General features: G+C 45.3%; 1 protein-coding gene across 1 annotated transcript; it reads left to right on the top strand.

The window, feature by feature from the left end:
• Positions 1–20,637: 20,637 nt before the first annotated feature.
• Positions 20,638–21,201, top strand: LOC124620257 (circumsporozoite protein-like). The gene has a single exon (XM_047146923.1). The coding sequence runs from the start codon at positions 20,638–20,640 to the stop codon at positions 21,199–21,201; it is 564 nt and encodes a 187-aa protein (XP_047002879.1).
• Positions 21,202–21,482: the final 281 nt, after the last annotated feature.

Genomic DNA, 21,482 nt, shown 5'->3' with positions numbered 1-21,482 from the left:
GGTATGGTCAATGTGAGAGAGGAAGTCGAAGGGAATAGGGGTGTTAGGGCGGACATAGATGGTGGCGCAGGTAACGGTAAGGCCGGGGAAGAGGAGACTAAGGATCAGGTGTGCGATGGGGTTGGGAAGGAGATGTTGGAGCCGAACGGGTACCTGGCGGTGGTGACCAATGACAGCTCCGCCACGCGCAATCTGGAGGGGATTATCGGAGCAGTGGGGGAGATAGGGCGAAGTGTGGACGGTGTGGTGGGGTTGGAGGAAGGTTTCATTGAGGAGGAAGGCATCCACGGGGTGGGTGGTAAGGGTGTGCAGGAAGAGGATCTTGTTGGAGGGGAAGGGAGCGGATATTGTTGAAAAGGATATGGTGCTGTCGCGCCATGTCAGGGATTTAGACAAGGGAGTCAAGACGGGAGAAGGTGAAATGGGTCTGGTTGTTGGAGTAGGTGGCGTACATTTTGAGTTGGGAAATGGAACGGGTGGCGAGGGATATCTGTTGGAGAGTGTGGGGGCGCTGAAAAGGATGAACATTCTGAAGGACAATGGTGAGGAATCTGATGATGTCCTCAGCAGTACGGGGTGGGCGAAGGGAATTGCCAGGAGGGGTAGGGGCGTCCAGAGGATGGACAGGGACGGTGAGTTCAGGAGTGGTGGGAGGGGGTCGGGCTTTACACTTTTGGGAGTAGGTGGGATGGGGGAGATTGCAGGTATTGCAGGAGGGAGGGGATTGAAGGTTAGGGCACTGCCGGAGGAAGTGCACTTGCCTACAGTGCAGGCAGGTGGGGGCCTCGTAGCACTAGGCTGTTGGGTGTGTGTTATAGTGCAGACACCTCTGGCAGCACAGGGATTGAGGAGGGGAATGGGAGGGGTCGACCTTGTAGTGCTGGTTGAAAAAGAGAGCACCCTCCTTCAGGAGACGGTCAACGGAGGGGGTGTCCTCGGAGAAAACCCGCATAAGGCAGGTGGGGCTAGCCGCGTTAAAAATGCGGTGGACCGCACGCACCTCCAGCGTGGGATGAGCCTTGAACTCCGCCAACACCTCCTTCTCCATGATCGTCGGACTAAGCCGAGTGATCACGGCAGTGAGAGTCGGTGGGCGACATGGGGGTTGGGGTTGGCAGGTAGGGGATGGAGAAAGAGCAGGGGTGAGGGAGGTGTTGGGGCCAAAACGGGTGGTGGGGAGGCGGGAGAGGATGTCAGTATGGAGGGTTGGGCTTGGGGAGGAGATGAGAATGGAATCCCGTCTGGGGGTGAGGAGAGAGATGGGGGAAGGAAAGTGTTGGCAGAGGAGGAGGGAGAGATTCCGGGCCTCAAGAAGGGAAGGATCGGGACGAGAGAGGAGGTATTTGTATAAAGAGTGGGGGAGGAGGGGGAAGAGGAGGAGGCAGAGGGAGCGGGACCAGGCGGGGAGACATCCATGGCATTCTGGGGGGGAGGGAGTATGGGGCGGCGCGTTTTTGGGAGCGGAGGAGGTGGTGGTGCCACTTGGGCGTTTAACGGCGGCAGAAGGGTGGGTGGTGATATGAGGGACAGGAGCTATAGGGAGGTGACGGGAAGGGGCAGGTCCCGGCGTGGACACAGCAGTCGGCGCCGGAGATGGTGACGGTGAAGGCGATGGCGACGGCGATGGCGACAGTGGTGGCAGTGACGGTGAAGGCGATTGGGAGAGTTGGGCATGGGCAGTGGCCCGACGGGCCACCACCCTAGGTGGAGCGGCAGTGACAGGCCGGGGGAGTGGGGGGAAAGATCAGAGGGAGAGGAGCGGGAGGAAGAATCTGGAGATGGGGCGACAAATAGCGAGGGCGAAGGGAGAGTGAGAAGAGGTGGGATGGAAAGAGGGGGGGTGTGACTGGGCACACCATGTTATGGTGGTGGCGGCGGCGGAGGGGGAAGTATGAAAGATGGCTGTGGTGGTAGCGGTGGTAGTGGTGGTGGGGGCTGACATGACGACAGAGAGAGACAAAAACGCACAGGACGAAAAATAAGGACAAAAACAGGGGACGGACGAAGACGGAGACAGAGGAAGATGAAGACGAAGACGGACGAAGACCAATGACCCACGCTGCTGGCGACGGCGACGGCGACGGCGGGTGGCAGGAACGCCGCAGCTGCTGCTGCTGCTGCCGCGGACGGGGCCGGGGCTGCTGCTGCTGCTGCTGCTGCTGGGCTGGCTGGAACGCTGCTGCTGCTGCTGCTGCTGCTGCAGGAGGACTGGCTGGCTGCTGCCGGCTGGACCGCTGCTGCTGGCCGGGACCACTGCTGCTGGCCGGGACTGGGACTGGGACCGCTGCTGCTGCTTGATGCTGCTGCTGCTGCTAGGCCGGGCTGGGCTGGGCTGACAGGCTGGCTGGCTGGCTGGCTGGCTGGCTGGCTGGCTGCCTGTCACCTGAAAAACCTAGCACTTCGATTAGTGCTGGAATGGCACAATCGAAGGGCGGTAACCTTGCGGAGTACCGCCAGAGATCCTCCTGGCGAGCTCATAGCGCCCCTTAAATGCACGTGAACAGGCAACCTTACCCCTTTCACACCAGAGGGAGACACCAAAGCTGCGACTACCACAGCGGCGCCACCTCCAGAAATGGAGGGCGACTGCTTCACACTATGCGCTGCGACGCGCTCTTCAAAACAGCAATTTTTACCACGGCTCAAGGTCATAGGAAAGAACAATTACGGAGAAAAGCAAAGAGACGACCGATGATGTCTCTAACCAAGCCAGCAACATCGGGATGCCTTCGAGTCATGCAGTTTTGGTTCGAAATATTTCTTCTAAAACTACTTAGCTACATACTTGTTCAGTGTCACGTGTTTTTCGAATGTAAATTATTAGCTAAGTTGTTATTATTACTGCAACTGTTTCCTCGATATAAATTGACTTTGTGTACGCAATTCCACATGAATTGTTATCTGTGTTCGTTAAATTAGGAGTGCTGCAATACAGCATTTCAGGTCAGAGGAGATATAATTACTTCGAGGTCGTTATAATAATTACGTTTACTATAATAATCCAGTTAATACAGGTTTTACATATTAATTGCGATTGATGTGCATTAAACTGTCAATGCTTTTGTACTATTATAAATACCACGTTATCCTAAATCATGTATAGTCTCGTCTACGTTCTGTGTCCAGGCATTGTCAGTGAAACATAATCATTTATTAATATGCACTTACCTCTGTTCCCGCTTGGCTGTGTCACACCACCATCGAGACGTAAGTGTTTGATGTTCCACCGCGTGTAAGTGACAGTGAAAAAGCAAGAGTTCGGCTGAGGGCCACGCGGGTGTAATTTGGGCAGTGAGCGTTACTCTTGTGACGCTCAGTGAGTGTATCCTGTCTTCGAGGTCCGGATAGGGATAATAATAGCAGAATCAGCAGCAACTTAAGAAGACTGCTGGATCAGTAGTGGGACTACTGTGCGCAAAATTATATCACCAACTCGTCACTACACATGAACGCAAGCAACTGATTAATTACTCTCAAGAACCCTGATGAACATCTGTGACCCGTCTATACAACATTGTCGAGAAGCAAAAAAATTGAAAATATGTGACAGATATTACTTCACATTGGAGCCTGTGTTTATCTTAGTCACATACTCCCCTCTTATGCTGAAATAATTGTGGAGCAGTGTAGGGTATATGACACTTCCCATGGTTCAGGCTTATCTTGGTTAACTGCCCGTCTGGTTCGTCTGTACGATCTTGTTTCTATAAATTCGACATACTATGTACGCACTGTAGTGTCAGCAGCTAGTTCACAGATTGCCATTTGTCGGTGTCTTATGGATTCGTAGTGATATTTATTTACGGGTTCGCATATGAAAGTATATATACTTGAATATTTCTGGTATATCAACTGCAGATTTTTCCGCGCTCATTTGACTTTAGGACTCTGTATCTCAGAATGAACAAAAATGGACTTGTAAGCGTAGGCTTCCGCGGCCGTTGTCTTCTTCAATAAAATTCTTCAGGGTATCAGACCGCATCGTCATAATTTAAAATGCGCCAACGTTTCGGCCAGCGTTGCAGCTAGCCTTCATCAGGGCCTTACGTTAACTGATGAAGGCTAGCTGCAACGCTGGCCGAAACGTTGGCGCATTTTAAATTATGACGATGCGGTCTGATACCCTGAAGAATTTTATTGAAAAAAAAATGGACTTGTACTACTATCGAAATAAGCCGTTCATATGTAGTATGAAGTGCAGAAGGCTATGTTTACGAGTTCATTGTTAGCCACAGGGGCACTCTGTTTGCTGACCGAGGTGTACCTTCCATGAAGGTCCATTTGGTACTGGGCATATCCTACAAAAGAAATGCACCATGCCTGGAATGGGGTGTGCATGGTGAATTTTCAGCTCAACTCGGATGTTGTGAAAAAAGAGTAAATTGTAGAGCAGTTAACAGTGGTTATCCACTCCCGCTTGCCACGCATTGACTTGTCACTGCTCCTGTTGCCCTTTGTCCCTTAATTTATGATCTGTAATTTCCATTATTTTGTGTACTTCTTCTCTCTCCAGGCAGTGTACCTCAGCTCGCTGACAGATTGATAGGTCACTCGGGTATTTTCCGAGCACCACGCATAGTGCCTTAACTGTCGTTGTGCTCAAAGCCCCTATTAGTCTGAGCAGAGAAGTTCTTTGACGTCGCGTAACAAGGTTATGTTCGTTATGAGAGAGAGAGTGATAATGTGCACGCCGCGAAATATATTACGGACCCACACAACATGCACTATGTGACCAAAAGTACCCGTTCACCCCCAAAAACATACATTTCTCATATTAGGTGCATTGTGCTGCCACCTACAGCCAGGTACACCATATCAGCGACCGCAGTAATCAATAGACATGGCGAGAGAGCAGAATGGGGCGTTCACGGACGTCGAACGTGGTTAGGTGATTGGGTGCCACTTGTGTCATATACGTCTGTACGCGTGATTTCCGTACTCCTAAACATCACTAGGTCCACTGTTTCCGATGTGATAGTGAAGTGGAAACAAGAAGTGACACGTACAGCACAAAAGTCTACAGGCCGACCTCGTCTGTTGACTGACAGAGACCGCCGACAGCTGAAGAGGGTCGTAATGTGTAATAGCCAGACATCTATCCACGCCAACACATATGAATTCCAAATTGCACCAGGATTCACTGCAAATACTATGACAGTTAGGCGGGAGGTGAGAAAACTTGGATTTCAGGATCGAGCGGCTACTCATGAGCCACACATCGCGCCGGTAAATGCCAAACGATGCCTCGCTTGGTGACAGGAGCGTAAACAAAGGATGGCTAAAAAGTGGAAAAACGTTGGTAGGAGTGAAGAATCACGGTTCACAGTGTGGCGATCCTATGGCAGGGTGTGGGTATGGCGAATGTCGGGTGCACGTCATCTGCAAGCATGTGTAGTGCTAACAGTAAAATTCTGAGGCGGTGGTGTTATGGTGCGGTCGTGTTTTTCATGGAGGGCTCTTTCACCCCTTGTTGGTGTGTTTGGTACTATCACAGCACAGGCCTACACTGATGTTTTAACCACCTCCTTGCTTCCCACCGTTGAAGAACATTTCGGGGATGGTGACTGCATCTTTCAACACGACCGAGCACCTATTTATAATTCACGGCATGTGGCAGAGTAGTTACATGGCAGTAACATCCCTGTAATGGACTTGCCTGCACAGAGTCCTGACCTCAAAACTACAGAACACCTTTGGGATGTTTTGGAACGCCGACTTCGTGCCAGGCCTCACCGACCGACATCGATACCTCTCCTCATTGCAGCACTCCTTGAAGAATGGGCTGTCATTTCCCAAGAAACGTTGCAGCACCTGCCTGAACATATGCCTGCGAGAGTGGAAGCTGTCGTCGAGGCAAAGGTTGGGCCAACACCGGATTGGGTTCCGGAAATAACGATTGAGTGCGCCACGAACTCGTAAGTCATTTGCAGCCAGGTGTCCGGATACTTTTGATCACATAGTGTAGGCTGTAGTGGAACTCTGTTAGCGGCTGTGTTGAGTGTTGAGTGTTGAATGTTGAGTGGAAAAGTTACCGTGTTTTATCAATCCCATGTTTTATGTGTTGATTGAACGGTAGTCGATCGTCTGTCTGTAGGTATCTAAATGTGGGTTTTCTGTGGATATTTGCATTGTGCAGTTTTATAATCCGGTGTCTCTGCAATTTTACTTCCGATAACTTGCAGGCTGTCATATCGGTAGCCTCAGTGACCTTCTTTTTCAGACCTCGCCCGCCCAGACTGTGTAGAATGCCTCTAGATTTGGTATCCAGAATTCTTCAGGACTTGGCTCACACCACAGACAACATATCATCAGCGTATGCGACATTATCGCAAGTATGTACCAATATACCCCCATACTTTTCTGTTAGGTGAAGCTCGATTTGAAACTTGCGGTTGACATTGTGCGCTAATTCGTAAGCCCGGTTAAATGTATCATCAATCGACTTATTTCCGGGGAACCCTTATTTTGTTCTAATGGAACGTCGTATCCGTGGTTACACGTCGTACAGAGTAAATATATAACCAATTCGTAAATCAAACATCATCTGCTTATACGTCAGGAGTTAAGTTAACTTTTAACGACGTTCTATATGAAAATTTCTGCAACTAACCATCTAACAGTCGGAAAAGTACTTGCAGAATCAGTGTTGAAATATATATGCTGTTCTAAGAGAATTAAATGAAATCTGTGTGTAAGGAGAAGCATGACTTGCTTATTGTAATGTTAATGGATATTACTAATGTACGCCTGAACTGTATGTTGATTACGAATCTGAGGTACTTACAAACACACACACACACACACACACACACACACACACAGAGTGAATAAACGAAGCAACTGACCTCATCCGCAGTGGTTAGTCTACATGTACTTTATACACGAAGGTTAGTGGTTAATATCTGTGATACAGTGAAGCGCCAAAGAAACTTGTATAGACTTACGTATTCAAACAAAAACTAGAAAACCAAACTCTACTCGAATAGGCCACGAAGTTCCAAAAATACCGACTGGTCGCCGTGTCATCCTAAGCCCATAGGCGTCACTGGATGCTGGTATGGAGTGGCATGTGGTCGACACACGCTCTCCCAGCCGTATGTCAGTTTACTGCGTATTCAAATACAGAGATATGTAAACAGGCAGAATACAGCACGGCGTTCGGCTACGGCTTTATGATACAACAAACATCTGGCTCAGTTGCTAGATCAAATCTCCGACATCGCTGCGGCCGGGAAAAGATACCGCAAGAACGGGACCGACGACGACTGAAGAGAAGCGTTCAACGATACAGAAATGCAACCCTTCCGCAAGACACTGTAGATTTCAATGCTGTGCCATCAATAAGTGTCAACGTGCGAACCACTCAATGAAACATCATTTATATGGGCTTTCCGACCCGAGGGACACTCCGGTACTCCTGATGATTGCACGAGGCTCTGAGCACTATGGGACTTAACGTCTGAGGTCATCAGTCCCCTAAAACTTAGAACTACCTAAACCTAACAAACCTAAGGACATCACACACATCCATGCCAGAGGCAGGATCCGAACCTGCGACCGTAGCGGTCGCGCAGTTCCAGACTGTAGCGTGGCTGCAGGACACAAAGCTTTACATCTCGCCTCGGTGCGTCAACACGGTTTTAAATTGTATCGAGAGGATGAACGTGTATGGGTAAGGAGATAGCCTCATGAATCCATGGGCCCTGCGTGTCAGCAGGGGACTGTTGAGGCTGGTGGAGACTCTGTAATGGTGTGGGGCGAGTGCGGTTGGAGTGATGTGGGATCCCAGATATGTCTAGATACGACATTGACAGGTGTCACTTACGTAAGTATTCTGTCTTATCACCTGCATCCATTTATGTCCATCGTGAAATCCGACGGACTTTGGCAAATCCAGCAGGACACTGAGACACCCACAGGTCCAGAATTGTTATAGAGTGGCTCAAAGAACACTCATCTGAGTTTAAACCTTCCGCAGACATGAAATTATTGAGCATATCCGGGATGCCTTGCAACTAGCAGTTCAGAAGAGATCACCACCCCCTCGTAGTCATACAGATTTATGGACAGCCCTGCAGGATTCATGGTGTCAAATCCCCCCAACACTACTTCAGACACGTCACGTCGTGTTCCGACACCTCTGAGTGCTCGCGGGGGCCCTGTACGATATTAGGCAGGTGTAGCAGTTTCTTTAGCTCTTCAGCGTAAGAAATGCAACTGTTTCTAACACGCCATTCATCAATGAGCATATTAACGGGGTTCCACTAACGATTCCGACTGATCAGGGCTTCAGCAGCTACGTCCGTCTTGGTTCTCCTCCGCTGTCAGCAACTTTGCGCCAGATTCTCAGCTATAAAAGACAGCAGATTCCTAACCTCGACCAGTTTACCGCGGGAACAACGTACGAGGCTATGTTGCGCCCAGTGATATTCCTAGCAATGGACAGCGCGCGTACGGAACATTTGTTCGTTTTGGACGCTATCCGGGCTTTTCGATTTACGATATCCGATTCCGTTTATTTTGTTTCTGATTTTGTGCCTTATCAACTGCTGAATTATGTTTACCAGGAACATTGTGCCCTTTTTTCCGAGGGCTCAAGAATGCTGCTAATGACGTAGTGCGTATGTCATTTAAATGGACGGCATGACAGCGTCTTTTCCGTGCCAGGAATGTACCACTTCGCCCCCAAGTGAACGATGAATTAGACAGATTGACCGCTTTAGGCGTCATGGAACCTATTTCTTCCAGTCTGTGGGCTACAACATTAGTCATTATCAAGAAGCCGACGGCCATAATCCGTGTCTGTGGTGATGACTCTGAGCTGCCAGTTAATTCAAAGTAAGCGATAGATACATGCCACATCTGCGCGAGGACTAACCTGTGATGAAGCTGTGCATGCACAGTATTTTTCAAAAATAGTTTCCTTGGAAGTACATTAGCAGCTACAACTTGATGACAAATTACATCTGCTTCTTGTTATGGATATCCCGTAAGGCCTCTACATTTAAGACTGAAGTGTTTCAGGCGTTGTAAGCACGCCGGCCATTTTTCAGCGCTATTTGGAGAAACTTACGCAACGAATTCACTGTTATATCAATCACCTCGACGAGACTGTCGTTACCAGGCACACCAGTGAAGACCGTCTTCACAAACATAGTCTTTTGTTTCAGACATCGTCTGCCGTAGGACTTATGTGCAATTTGGAAAAGTCATATTTCTTGCAACTCTGTATAGAATACATTGGACATCTTATTTCTTGTCGGGGGATTCAGCCAGCCAACATACAAACACCGCCTGTTACGCCCCTTTCGCCCCACGAATATGAGAGGGTTCCAGGCATTCTTAGGGAAAGTCGCGAATTGCCACATGTTCCTTCAGCAAGCAGCTTTGGTTTCATTTCCTTGATGCCAACAGCTTAAGAAAGGTGCAGCGTTTGAGTGAACTCCTGCCTGAGACCACGCATTCCAGACCTTGAAGAACGTCCGCCGTTCTGCCCCGTGCTTGACCACTATCAGCTGGTGCTCCAACTTGTCGTTGCAACGGAGCCTTCGCAGTATGGCGCGGAGCTCGTGTTGTAGTGGCGTTGTGCAAAAGATTCATAACAGCCCATTTGTTTTGTGTCAAAGACGCTTAATGATAGACAGAAGAGTTAATCTCAAATAGAGAAGGATTCGCTTGTTATTATGTATCCTATCAAGGAGTCTTATATGTTTCTCTACAGTGTTAAGTCTCGTTTGGTGTCTGATCACAAGCCGCTATTGTCTCCCTTTAGCCCCGTGGCACAATTCCTGTATAACACAATCCCGAGACTTCAGAGTTGGGCCCTGTTCCTTAGTAGATGTAATTACACTATTAATTTCCGCATGTAACTCATCATTCAATCGTAGTCGCCCTTTCGCATTTACGATAGGATCTGACTCTGGTTTCAATCAGGATGATATTCTCTGCTTTTAATAATACGAGGTAGCTTGGAGCACTGTCTATGGATTCTCTATAGCCAGTTCTTCCATTGCTCAAGCCGTCGCCATCGACCCCGTTCTCCAATCAGCTGTGGCGCTATGTTCTGAAAAGAGGGCCACAAATCCCATCCACAATTATTGTCTGTTCAGACATAGACACTGGATCGTCGCTGGCGATTTTTTGTTGTCCCCAGTGAAAAGCTGTTCTAACAGAGGTCGTTAGGATTTCCCTTGGCACGACATTATTCAGCTTTATGCATAAGGACCATTGCGACATCTCATCCACCAAGGTGTTGGCTAGCCGCAATGTCTAAAGCTTTGAATTAATCATGAATTTGAACATTTAATCATTGCTTTATCTAAATAAGCAGGGTATCAGGCCACTCCTCGGCAAAGCTATTCACATTGGTTTGGGCTATCAGCCTTGTGAGTGGTTCCGTGTAGACTTTACAGTTCCCTCTTGGATGCTTGTTGAATACCGGTCATTGACACTTATTCCCGTTTCACAGAGCAGCCAACTACCACTTCAACACGGCAGAGCCTCTCACTCAGATAATCTGAATCAATGATCTGCCCCACACCTTGGTCAGAGACAACAGTTAACAATTTTATTCCCAGACTTTTTACGCTTTTTGTGCACAGCACGGTCTTCAGCACATGCGTGGACTTCTGTTCCACCCTCAGTCTGATGCTGTTTTGAAGGGTCATCCACCCAAGGGCGGCGTCTCAGGGCGAGAAGTTTTTGCACCATTATCGACGTAGGCTGCAGGCGCTTTGAGCCAGATTTCGTGTTTCTGTGTCGTATTAGGTGTTAATTATGGAATTTCTAATACTATTTTGAATGTCATCGAGCCAAGGGTGGCGTAGCAGGGCGCAAGATTTTGCACCATTACCGAAGAAGGCTGTAGGCACTTTGAGCCAGATTTCGTACATCTGTGTCGTATTGGGTAATAATTATGGAATTTCGAAAAAGTGATCCTTTGATTCCATTGCACAGTGTATTTTGCCATATTGACCTGTGTTGATTAACATACGGGCGGGTTTTGATCTTCTAAGGACAATGAGTACCAGCAGTAATTTGCAATTTGTTTCAGTAACTATCATTCCGATCCCACGCTGTTCCAATGTTAATGTTATTCAGCTGTATTTTACCTTGAAAATATTTCCTCGGCTTACGAAATACAGTAGACGTCGGGCTATTGGGGATGACAGTGGCAAAATGGACCCTATTTAATACACTTCCGATAAAATGAAGTCTTACACTACATTCTCTTCATGGATCATATCGGGTCTTGGCTTATATTGTAGGTGAATTCCGGCCATAAATTTGTTCAACAAGTACAATAACTTGGATTTGTTGCTATTGATCATAGCTGCTATTGTTGGACAGAACGTGTTCAGTAAATGTTGTGAGTGCTATGTCTGGTCTTGTGTCGACACGAATATGTTCAAATCATCTGCAAACACTCTAAATACGATTTTCTTCAGTAATAAGGTCAGGTCTGGGAATGAGTTTTTAACTTTCGTTACCAGAGGTTCGAACGCAGTTGCGTGTAGGTCCGGCGACAGTGCGTATCACCGACGGAATCACCACATCGTATGGTATGCCCCAGTTAGTTATATACTGATCGTGATTTTTTGACTCAGCCCCTCGAAAGATGACGCTCACAAGTGGTGAGTATTTGTTGCAGGTGCCTAATTTCCGTACTGCTTTTAGCAGAAATCCGAGAAAGATTCCATAGAAAGCATTCGAAAAATAAGCTGATATCACGCACCACCTTGTTTCACAAATCTCCGTGGTGCCTGTTACGTCATGGTATTCATTCACGGTGTGTGCTGCGGATGTGTGGTAATCACGTTTTTCATTACGATCCTTCTTCACAGCTGGAGCTAATAATAGTTGGCTGGTTTTAAAGTGGGAGGAGGGACCAAACTGCTTGGTCATTGGTCCCGGCTATTATAGCGTATTCGGCAATCATCATACCTACGGGCCTAAACAATTCACCGCTAAAAGGATCTCTCTACGTGGTCATCCTCTGCAGCAAGCATCTTTGTGTCTCTTCGATTGTCGAAAACCCGCTGAAGACGCCTCAAAGTGATAAAAGTTAAATGCGCCTGCCAGAATTAAAATACAGTTCACCAAGAAAAGTCGCATTTTTGTTTGCAAAACAAATGATTCTATGATTGTTGGCGGGTCTATCTTGGCTACCGATGTGATGGATGTCTCCTGGACTCTTATAGGGTGCTGTTGAACTTTCCACGGACCATTCCAAAGTTTATGCTGGTCGTAGGTTGTGTTCCAAAAATGAGCAGCATAGAGACAGGAGTGATGAAACTTTCTGCAGGACTTGATCATCATTTTGCAGGGCAATGCACAGGCATGTACAGTGCATGCTGTTAGTGATTTGTTTGACTGATGGGGCTGCTAAGTGCTATACCACCTACTGCACTCCCCGGACTTAAGCCCTCATGAGTTTAACTCGATTTGTAAACTGAAGGACACACTTCACGGCATTCTATTCAGAACTGCTACAAATTCGTCGGGCAATAGACGACACCGCTCGAACTGTCAACACAACTGGCACTGCTAAGAGTATCCTACGACTTCCACATAGCTGGCAACTGGTTATACACATTGCTGGTGACTACCTTGAATGTTAGTAAAACTTTGAAACGCGTATCTGTTTCATACGAGCTGTGAATAAATAGTTACCACTATTAAAACAGTACACACATGGGATTCTAGTCGCGTTGACACGCAAGTGAGGTAACGTGGCAGTCATCCACAGACTGAGCGGTCGTCGTGTCTTCACACTGTAGAAGGAAGACCGGTGGGTGACACACCGCCGCAATCCACAAGTGAAGGCCCAGTTGCCGCCATCTCCTCAAACGCCTGTGAGATCATATACTGCTCCTGCATCTGGTCTTCCTTCCTCAGCAACGCACTCGACAGCCCTACAGCAGATTTTGCCTCCATATGATACCAGGCCTCGCTCACACTCCACTGTTCATATTTATAGCTCTCCGCAAATTTATAGGCAACCAATCAGTGCAAGCCAGTTTTACGAAATATCAGTAATCACACGGCTATAACACATAAAATGAGACTGGCCTAGACGCTTGCAGCAGCTCAATGGAGACGACTATTACCTTACACATGTGGACATATCTATCACAAAATACAGATGTGTGGCTATTTAATATGGAAACATATCTCCAGTGTGCAGGGAAACGCTAGTGGTATTATAAACAAAGGCAACACTTAGATGATTTATTATTATTACTACTGTCTCAATATCACATATTCACTCTGGATTACCGCTGGAAAGAATCATTAACGCACTACCACAATATTTGTACAGTTGCGTAATATTTCAGATAATGTGGCATCCATTATTAATGACACGGTTTCCCAACGTGAACGATCTCAGACTGAAGGCTAGAGATATATGAATAATTTATATGTCAAATCAGGAGCGCAAGAGTTAAAAAATATACTGGTAAGAATTTTATTACATTTATTAAGTTTCCTGGGACTTCAGTTGGTGCTCTGGAAGGTTTATGTGGAGAGAAATTAATAAGAGCCAACTTAATTTAAGGATTACACAAGAGCTATTCGGAAAGTAAGCTTCAGTTGCTTGTGAAATAGAAACTACAGTGAAGATAAAAAATGTTTAATGGGTAACAGTTAGATAAACCTTCCACTACTACTCTACACAGTCGCCGCTACGACTGACACATTTGTCATAGCATTGTAGCAGTTTTCCACAATACCGACGTCATAGAAGGCCGCAGAATGTGTTTCCTGCCAATTCTCTACGCTGATCTGCAGCTTGTTGTCCGCGACAAAATCTTGTCTTTATAGCCAATGGCTCATGTGAGCAGATATGAAACTCAGAGGTAGCCCAGTCCCCTCTTTATGGTGGCTGATCAAACACTTCCTATCGAAATTGCTGCAGGAGCGGTCTCATTGTCCCTGCAGTGTGGGGCAGCGAAACGTCGCAAAGAAGGAAACGCATGACGAGAACGCTGTGTGGCTGCATGAAATCAGGCGTAATCTCTCACAGGCACTCATAAGTGGCGGAAGACACTGTTTTCTGGGCATCTTTAGGTGCTCACTAAGCGCAGGGAACCGAAAAGATCGGAGTGACGCGATCGTTGGGCAGATCTATGCAAAGCTTCATCAAACTTTCACTGTGGTTTCCATTTCACGATCAATCGGACCATACTTTCCGAGTAGCCCTTTCAGAACGCAATACGTCGAACTGTCTGCCACATGGTATGTGGTTTCCACATACATATATGCAGCTCGAATCGGAGACGTGTCAAGGTTCATTTTAAAAAAAAAACCATCGAGGGTTTTTTCGAACTAGGTGTCGTAGAGGGACCCTTTGCCATTTTATTCACGCGTATGTCATTATCGCATCTCCCCCGCACCCCACCCCACACTCATACCAAATTGTGCCCCTGTTGGTTCCAACCTGCAAACGACAGTAAAAATTCGGTCTTGCTATACCCTAAGGGGGGCAACCACATTCAACAGGAATGCTGCCCCATATAGCCCTTAGGGAATGGTTGTAACGTGCTGGGTTGTCAGCTGTGTCAGCGTCTCCCGTAGCTCATGCACTGCAACCTGTCATTTTCGACCGCGATGTGGGTGGGAGTCATCGCCCCAAGGGAAGGTGGATTCATTGACGCACTTTATGCGACCCCTGCGGCCTTCGTTTTAATTCTGAGCGGCGGTGTGTCTGAAATGTGTTCCTCGGCCAAACACAAGAAAACTCCGTGATTTCAGTGGTGGGTGTCGCGGTTGTGACCTCTATCACAATGGCGTCAAACGAAAGAGTGAGACGTCCACTGTGGCAACGGACAGAAATGTAGTGAAATTTGGTGCGGATGTGACATCATTAAGCCATATTACAGCTCATACGAAAATCTGAGCTGCGGCCTGTTTTGAACTGTCATCGACCCAAGGGTGACGTCGCAGGGCGAAAGTTTTGCATCATTATCGAAGAAGGCTGTAGGCACTTTGAGCCAAATGTCAAATTTCTGTGACGTAGTGGGTGTTAATTATGGAATTTCGAAAAAGTGAACCTTTAATTCTATTGCACAGTGTATTTTGCGATACTGACCCGTGATGGTTGACTTCTGGGTGATCTGCTTTTGGAAGTACACTTACCAAGTTGGTACGGATGAATTTTGATCTTTTAAGGACAATGAGTACTGAAACTTCTTTATTTAAATGAGTGTGGCTGTACTTAAATTGCTGAATGACTGAGACCCACAATATCATAGCAACGAAATGTGACTGCTCAAAGAAAATAACCTGACTACAAATATTTAATTTAAAAGAATGACCCTGACTAAAAAGAAACGCATTTCATTAAGCACTTACCTCAGAAAAATCTTCATCACGACTGCAATACAGCGAGCGTCAACACTGCCACCCATATAAAAGATTCTAACTACTAAAGCCACTAACTACTAATAGGCATGTGGTAAGCAAAGAAAAGATTGTCTTGTAATTCAGATAATGTTTTTTTTAAATTATTTTTATCTTAATATTGTGACATCCACTTGAGATACGAATATAAATCGTCATTGACATCTAGTACAAAGTTATATAATCATGAATAATATTCAATCTCCAAGTGGAACATGTACAGATCGTCAGCCTACGGTAACACTTCAGACCTCAAACAATTCTAACTTCTCACATATAACGTCCATCACTTCTGTCTGTTCACCTCCAACTGCCCAACAGTACTTCCATCACCGCTGGCGACTAACTTCCAACTGCCCAGCACTACTGGCGATTAACTTCCAACAACGAGTCCAAAAAGTAACAGAGTCTCTTACAAAGAAAGCACAGTCAGAGATCCAATGCTAACCACTACACAGCACTGCCAAAACACAAACAGCCCACTTACAGTACCAGCAATCATCTGCAATTTGCTTCAGTATCTATCATTCCGATCCCACTCTCTTCAAAGTGTAATATTATCGTGCTGTATTTTACCTTGAAAATATTTCGACGGCTTACGAAATACAGTAGACTTCTGGCTATTGGCGCTGACAATGGCAAAATGGACCGTATTTAATACACTTCCGATAAAATGAAGTCTTGCACCAGTTTGTTCCACTTAGGTTACTTAGGTTGTAGTAGTTCTAAGTCTAGGGGACCGATGACCTCAGATGTTAAGTCCCATAGTGCTTAGAGACATTTGAACCATTTAAAGAATAGAAAAGTAGTACAAGTAATGGGAGATAACGACATTTATAACGTGCATATTCTGTTCTTCAATTGCCCTATGTATGTCAATTGAAGAATAGAATACTAGAGCCATACATAACATTTGTATCCTGCTCTTCAGTTGACCGGTGAATAAAGATCAGAATTCGGTATTGTCATTAACAACATGATGCTGATAACCCCTATTTCCCAAATCCCTATTAGAAGAAAAACCATCTGAAATCACTACGGAGCCCTCTACAACATGATTTCCGATTATGTAACCAAAACGTCTTTCCTTCTATTGGGAACTACTTTAAAAACTACTTCGTCACATCTAGACTTCAAACTACAGCCCCCCAAACGCATAATCCTACAGGAGGTTCCCCCTGTCGTACTTCCTATTGCCAAAATGCGACTCGATTTCGACTATAACACCCGGCCCCCCCAACGGCCCTCTATACTTCAAATATCCCCCACAAACGTCCTTACAAAAAGAGAACCAATCTGCAACTGTACGCTCATTCACACGACATTCATGCACGCACAGCCACACAGGATACCTCAAATACCAACAACATGTAATTTTTATGATATCCCTCAAGGCGAGCATAGATTTCCCGATCCATGTTCCTCGTCTATTGGGCAGCCACCACCGATCTTTGCTGCAGCGCCATGCGAATAAGTCATGAGTACGGCGAGCGGACACGCTTGTCAGGAGCATATATTCGATGCACTCACGACATCGAACATAGCCGGCAACAAGACCATACATTTGTAAAAATCGAATCCTGCCCATCATGTCTACACCCATAGCATCATTTAAATCATCCAGGTTCATTGGAATAGATAAATCCATACCTACAAACTTAAATGAAGAAGTAAAAACTCTCATAAAATAAAAACCTATTAGTACAAATTTTCTCAAACTCACTAAGAATGAAATTAAATAGTGAATGAATTGGAAAATAACAATTACTGAAATCAATGAAAACGAAACAATATTTGCGCAATATCTAGCACTGTCTTTTTAAAACCACATTCAATTTTTAAATGTACAAAGATGGCTCTTATCCCCAGCAGACAACCGATTTATTATCTATGGCTGGACGGTAAAGATAATATCTATGAGCAACCTATGACGTCATTGGTCAAAGCTGACGGGTTGTATCCCGTGCTTCAGTAGACCCTGCTGATCTGATGCTTTTATTGACGGTACTGCGAGTAACACGGTTGAGATAGAATTTTTCAGTGGCGTCAGTCGTTTACCCGTGAGAAGTAGTCAATGAGTCTCTGTTTCGTTTGTGGTTCAGTTGTGGTTGTAGGTCATGTGAAGTACCGGTTCAATTCGTGGGCTGGAGCAATGGAATGAGTTGCAGCATTCATTCTGCCTGCACCAAGACCACGGTGGTTTTTTCATATGACAGCTGATCACTTCTCCTAACGGTTAGAGCGTGCGCATGCCTGATTTTCGCATTTCTCACAGCTTGATTGACTCTGTTCCTCTTCAGTTTGTAAGTAATATGAATTTCGGGGGTGGGGCGTAGATTTCATTTCCGATGTGCAGAAACTCTACTGTGTACCGCTACGAAAGGAGCCACTGTAGAGGAGTTTCTAATTCTTGTTTTGTTTTGGTACAGTATGTTCGCCTTGCCTTACTCGATACCTAAATTCGCGAGTAATTGTGTTTAATAGCTTTTTAAACATTAAATTTGGGAATCACGAAGGCATCAAGTGGCGACCTTGTTCGTTATAATCGGATAGTGGTTTTGTACACGAAAGCAATGGCGTGACTGACAACATTACATGTACCAGTAAAGAAGTAAATGGTGGGAATGCAAGAGTTGCAGCCCCCTGCATTTCTCATCATGCAATATTCGCAGCATCTCAGGAAAAGAGAATAAGGGACCGGGGACGGGAAGTTTGTAGGTAGGTACAGCATTTACTGTATAGAGTATATACAAAATCGTAGCGAGTACACCCAGTAATGTGTAATTTCAGTGGTTGATACAATTTACGATATGTATTATTTAGAATTTTAACGTGCAGGAGGAAGGACTTCTGAATTCACACGCGCAATTGTTTAGATGTAACTGGGACATCAGCATGACCATACGAGCTCAGAAAAGTGGTTCAAATGGCTCTGAGCACTAAGCGACTTAACGTTTGAGGTCATCAGTCACCTAGAATTTACAACTAATTAAACCTAACTAACCTAAGGACATCACACACATCCATGCCCGAGGCAGGATTCGAACCTGCGACCGTAGCGGTCGCTCGGCTCCAGACTGCAGCACCTAGAACCGCACGGCCACTCCGGCCAGCCGAGTACAGAATTATTATATGTGGTAAAAAAAGGAGAAAAGAATAATTGAACTGGATGATTGTAATTGCGTGCACAACGATTGTGTGAACTTTATGTAATAAAGAGAGAGCATTATATGTCATATTTTGTATAGAATTATGTACCGATTTTTTTTAAAGATAATATCTGTGTCGGCGGGTACTGAATCCGCCACAGACGATACTTATTAAATATCAAACAAAGATGAGAATATGTGACAAGTATAAATAATAGTGACCGAACATTAATTTCTCTGTCGTCTTCTTGGAGTTACGTGAGTAGGATGAGCCTGTGACGTCATATTGTACGCTTGCGTAGCATTCTTTTGTGAAGATTGAGAGACGTACGCCATTAAGTACTCATTGTAAAGGTGTGTAATAATTTAATCTGTTTAAATGTTATGAATAGAGCTACTTAGTGAAAACTTGCATTATGATTTGTAATGAGCTTGCCTGGTATTTTATCCCTTCCTTTTAAGACATTTTCAATTATTTAAATATTATTCGTGGTGCAGAGTTGCGCTACGAACGAAGGAACGAGTCGCTGCCGCATCGCATTCAAACTGGATTAAATTAAACCAATCATACCGCAAAGAAGCGGACAGGTAATAGTAAACTAAAATTATTTCTTTCTGCTTTCGGAATTGCACAGCAGAACAGCAGATATTATGATTTGTTTTACAGGTGGACGCGGGCTGCCGATAATATATGATTAACAGTGCAAAAAGATAATTTACCTTCATAAGATAAAAGAAATCATGCTATCCGTAGTTCTGGTCTGGCAAACATTATCGTAAAACATTTTTTTCTCTGATAACAGTCTCATGTTCTCGTGTTAGTCGTGGTACTTATTGGTGTTTTACTGTTAACGAAAATCCACTGCAAAATTTTGATGATGAACGAACATTGCGTACTGTAACATCAGTATTGATAACGAAATAATTTTCAGTAACCTTTACAATAACTGTAAAATAAGGAAGATATATTGAATTTTATGGCGAGTTACAGTAACGAAAAAATGTTCCCTTAATAGAAAGACAGATCCAGAACCATAAGAACGTAATACAATTTGTTTTGTTGAGAATTAATGATCCAAATAAAGCCACAGCAGAGGATCCCTAAAAAGTATTTCGGGGCTCTTATCGTAGCAACATATTTTACCTCATGTATTACTTGTTACGCGAGTAATAAAACAAAGCTAATAGAGCCAGCGAAATCCACAAAACGGTGTTTGGGAGGAATGACTCTGTTGATATACCTACGAATAACTCAAAAGGAAAACTAGCTACCGTCAAATATCCAATCTAGTCACAGAGCAAGATTGTTTCAGTTTAAATTTCATTGAAAATGTGATCGATCTGTAAAACTGTAATCCTGTGCTCTACTTTCCAATATCTCAGCGCAATCATAGCCATGAAAGAGATTTTTATCTGTTTGCACAGTAGTCATAATGGTCCAATTCGTGCCTTTCACTTCTAAACAAGAACTCGTTCTTTTCTGGTCAACTAACACTGCAGTAGACTGGCATCTGTAAAATTGCTTAGGATGAATTGTGAAGTACTAGAAGGCTATAAGGTTATGTTTTGCTGGTTACATTAAAATATATCCACACACCTTACAGTGTCGTTTATCCATACACATATATCAGCATCATTACAAATAGACTCAGTATATAACGCATAAAATTTCGTTTTTATTTAACCAAAAGTGTCATAAGAACAAACGATATATTTCATTGACATTCAAAATCTTGCTACACGAATCATGGTGTAGCTAGCAACAGGATTGGTAGCAGAACGCGTGTTGTATCCGACAGCAGGACTGGTGCGAGAATGCATGTTGTATCTGGCAGCAGGACTAATGACAGAACACGTGGAATATCGGGCGGCAGGACTGGTGACGCAACGTGTGCTGTATCCAGCAACAGGATTGGTGGCTTGATGGGTATTGTATCTGGCAGCAGGACTGGTGACACAGCGTGTGCTGTATCTGGCAACAGGATTGGTGCCTTGATGGCTGTTGTATCTGGCAACAGGATTGGTGACTTGATGAGTGTTGTACCTGGCAACAGGACTGGTGGTAGGATGCATGCTGTAGCAGGCAATGGGGATGGCGGATGATATTCGTGTTGGGGCTGACGACGATGCTTTGGACACCACCTGCCCTAAAGGTACGGAGGTTACACGTTTTGTGGTTAGATGGGCTGCTGGTGATGTTTTGCCTGACGATGAGGCTCGAAGCGATGCTCTTGTTGTGACTGGCAACGCCACTTCAATTGTAGGTGCCGACGTCACTTGTGTTATGCCTGATGAGAAATGTGTTGTAGATGGGGACGTGGCGGGAGATGCCACGTGTGTAGCAGCTGCTGGTTCAAGTTGTGTTGTGGACGGCAATACGGCTGGAGACTCCAGTTGTGTTGTGGCCTCCTTGGCCACTCCTGTTGTGGCTGGTGACGCGGCTGGTGCAACCACTTGTGGTGCAGCTGGTCGTTCAACTGGTACTGTGGATGGTGACGCAGGTGGAGACGCCTCTTCTCTTGTGGCTTCTGCTGGCTCTCCTCCTGTGTCCGGCAACGTGGCTGGCGACACCTGCCGTGTTGCAGAGGGCGACGTGGCTGGTGACGCCGCTGTTGTTGCTAATGCTGGCTCCTGTGAGAAAAAGATATAATGGATGATGTTGAGATGTTGCTAAACGTGATCCATGTGATACAAATTGAGAGAAAATCTATTCACAATAATTTAGATCATTAAAGTAACATTGCCAGTTCTTTGGTACATCTATTCAGTACATATTGAAATCGAATAAAAGTAAGAATTTTTAAGAGTCAGTATAGTGACATTATAAATACTGTGAAATTATATTGGTGTACAAATTATTCTCGTGCATTTTATTTGTCCGGTTTGGATCTTTTAGAGCTTGTTATTCTGCGTAGTAATCTAAACATTAGC

Source organism: Schistocerca americana, chromosome 6 (genome assembly GCF_021461395.2).
Source record: "Schistocerca americana isolate TAMUIC-IGC-003095 chromosome 6, iqSchAmer2.1, whole genome shotgun sequence".
In the NCBI taxonomy this organism is placed as follows: Eukaryota; Metazoa; Arthropoda; class Insecta; order Orthoptera; family Acrididae; genus Schistocerca; species Schistocerca americana.
Note: the sequence above shows the minus strand (reverse complement) of the source record. Positions and strands in the feature narration are given on the sequence as shown.

Excerpts from the sequence above, each read along its gene's own strand:
- LOC124620257 (XM_047146923.1), top strand. The coding sequence starts at position 20,638 with ATGGGGATGGCGGATGATATTCGTGTTGGGGCTGACGACGATGCTTTG.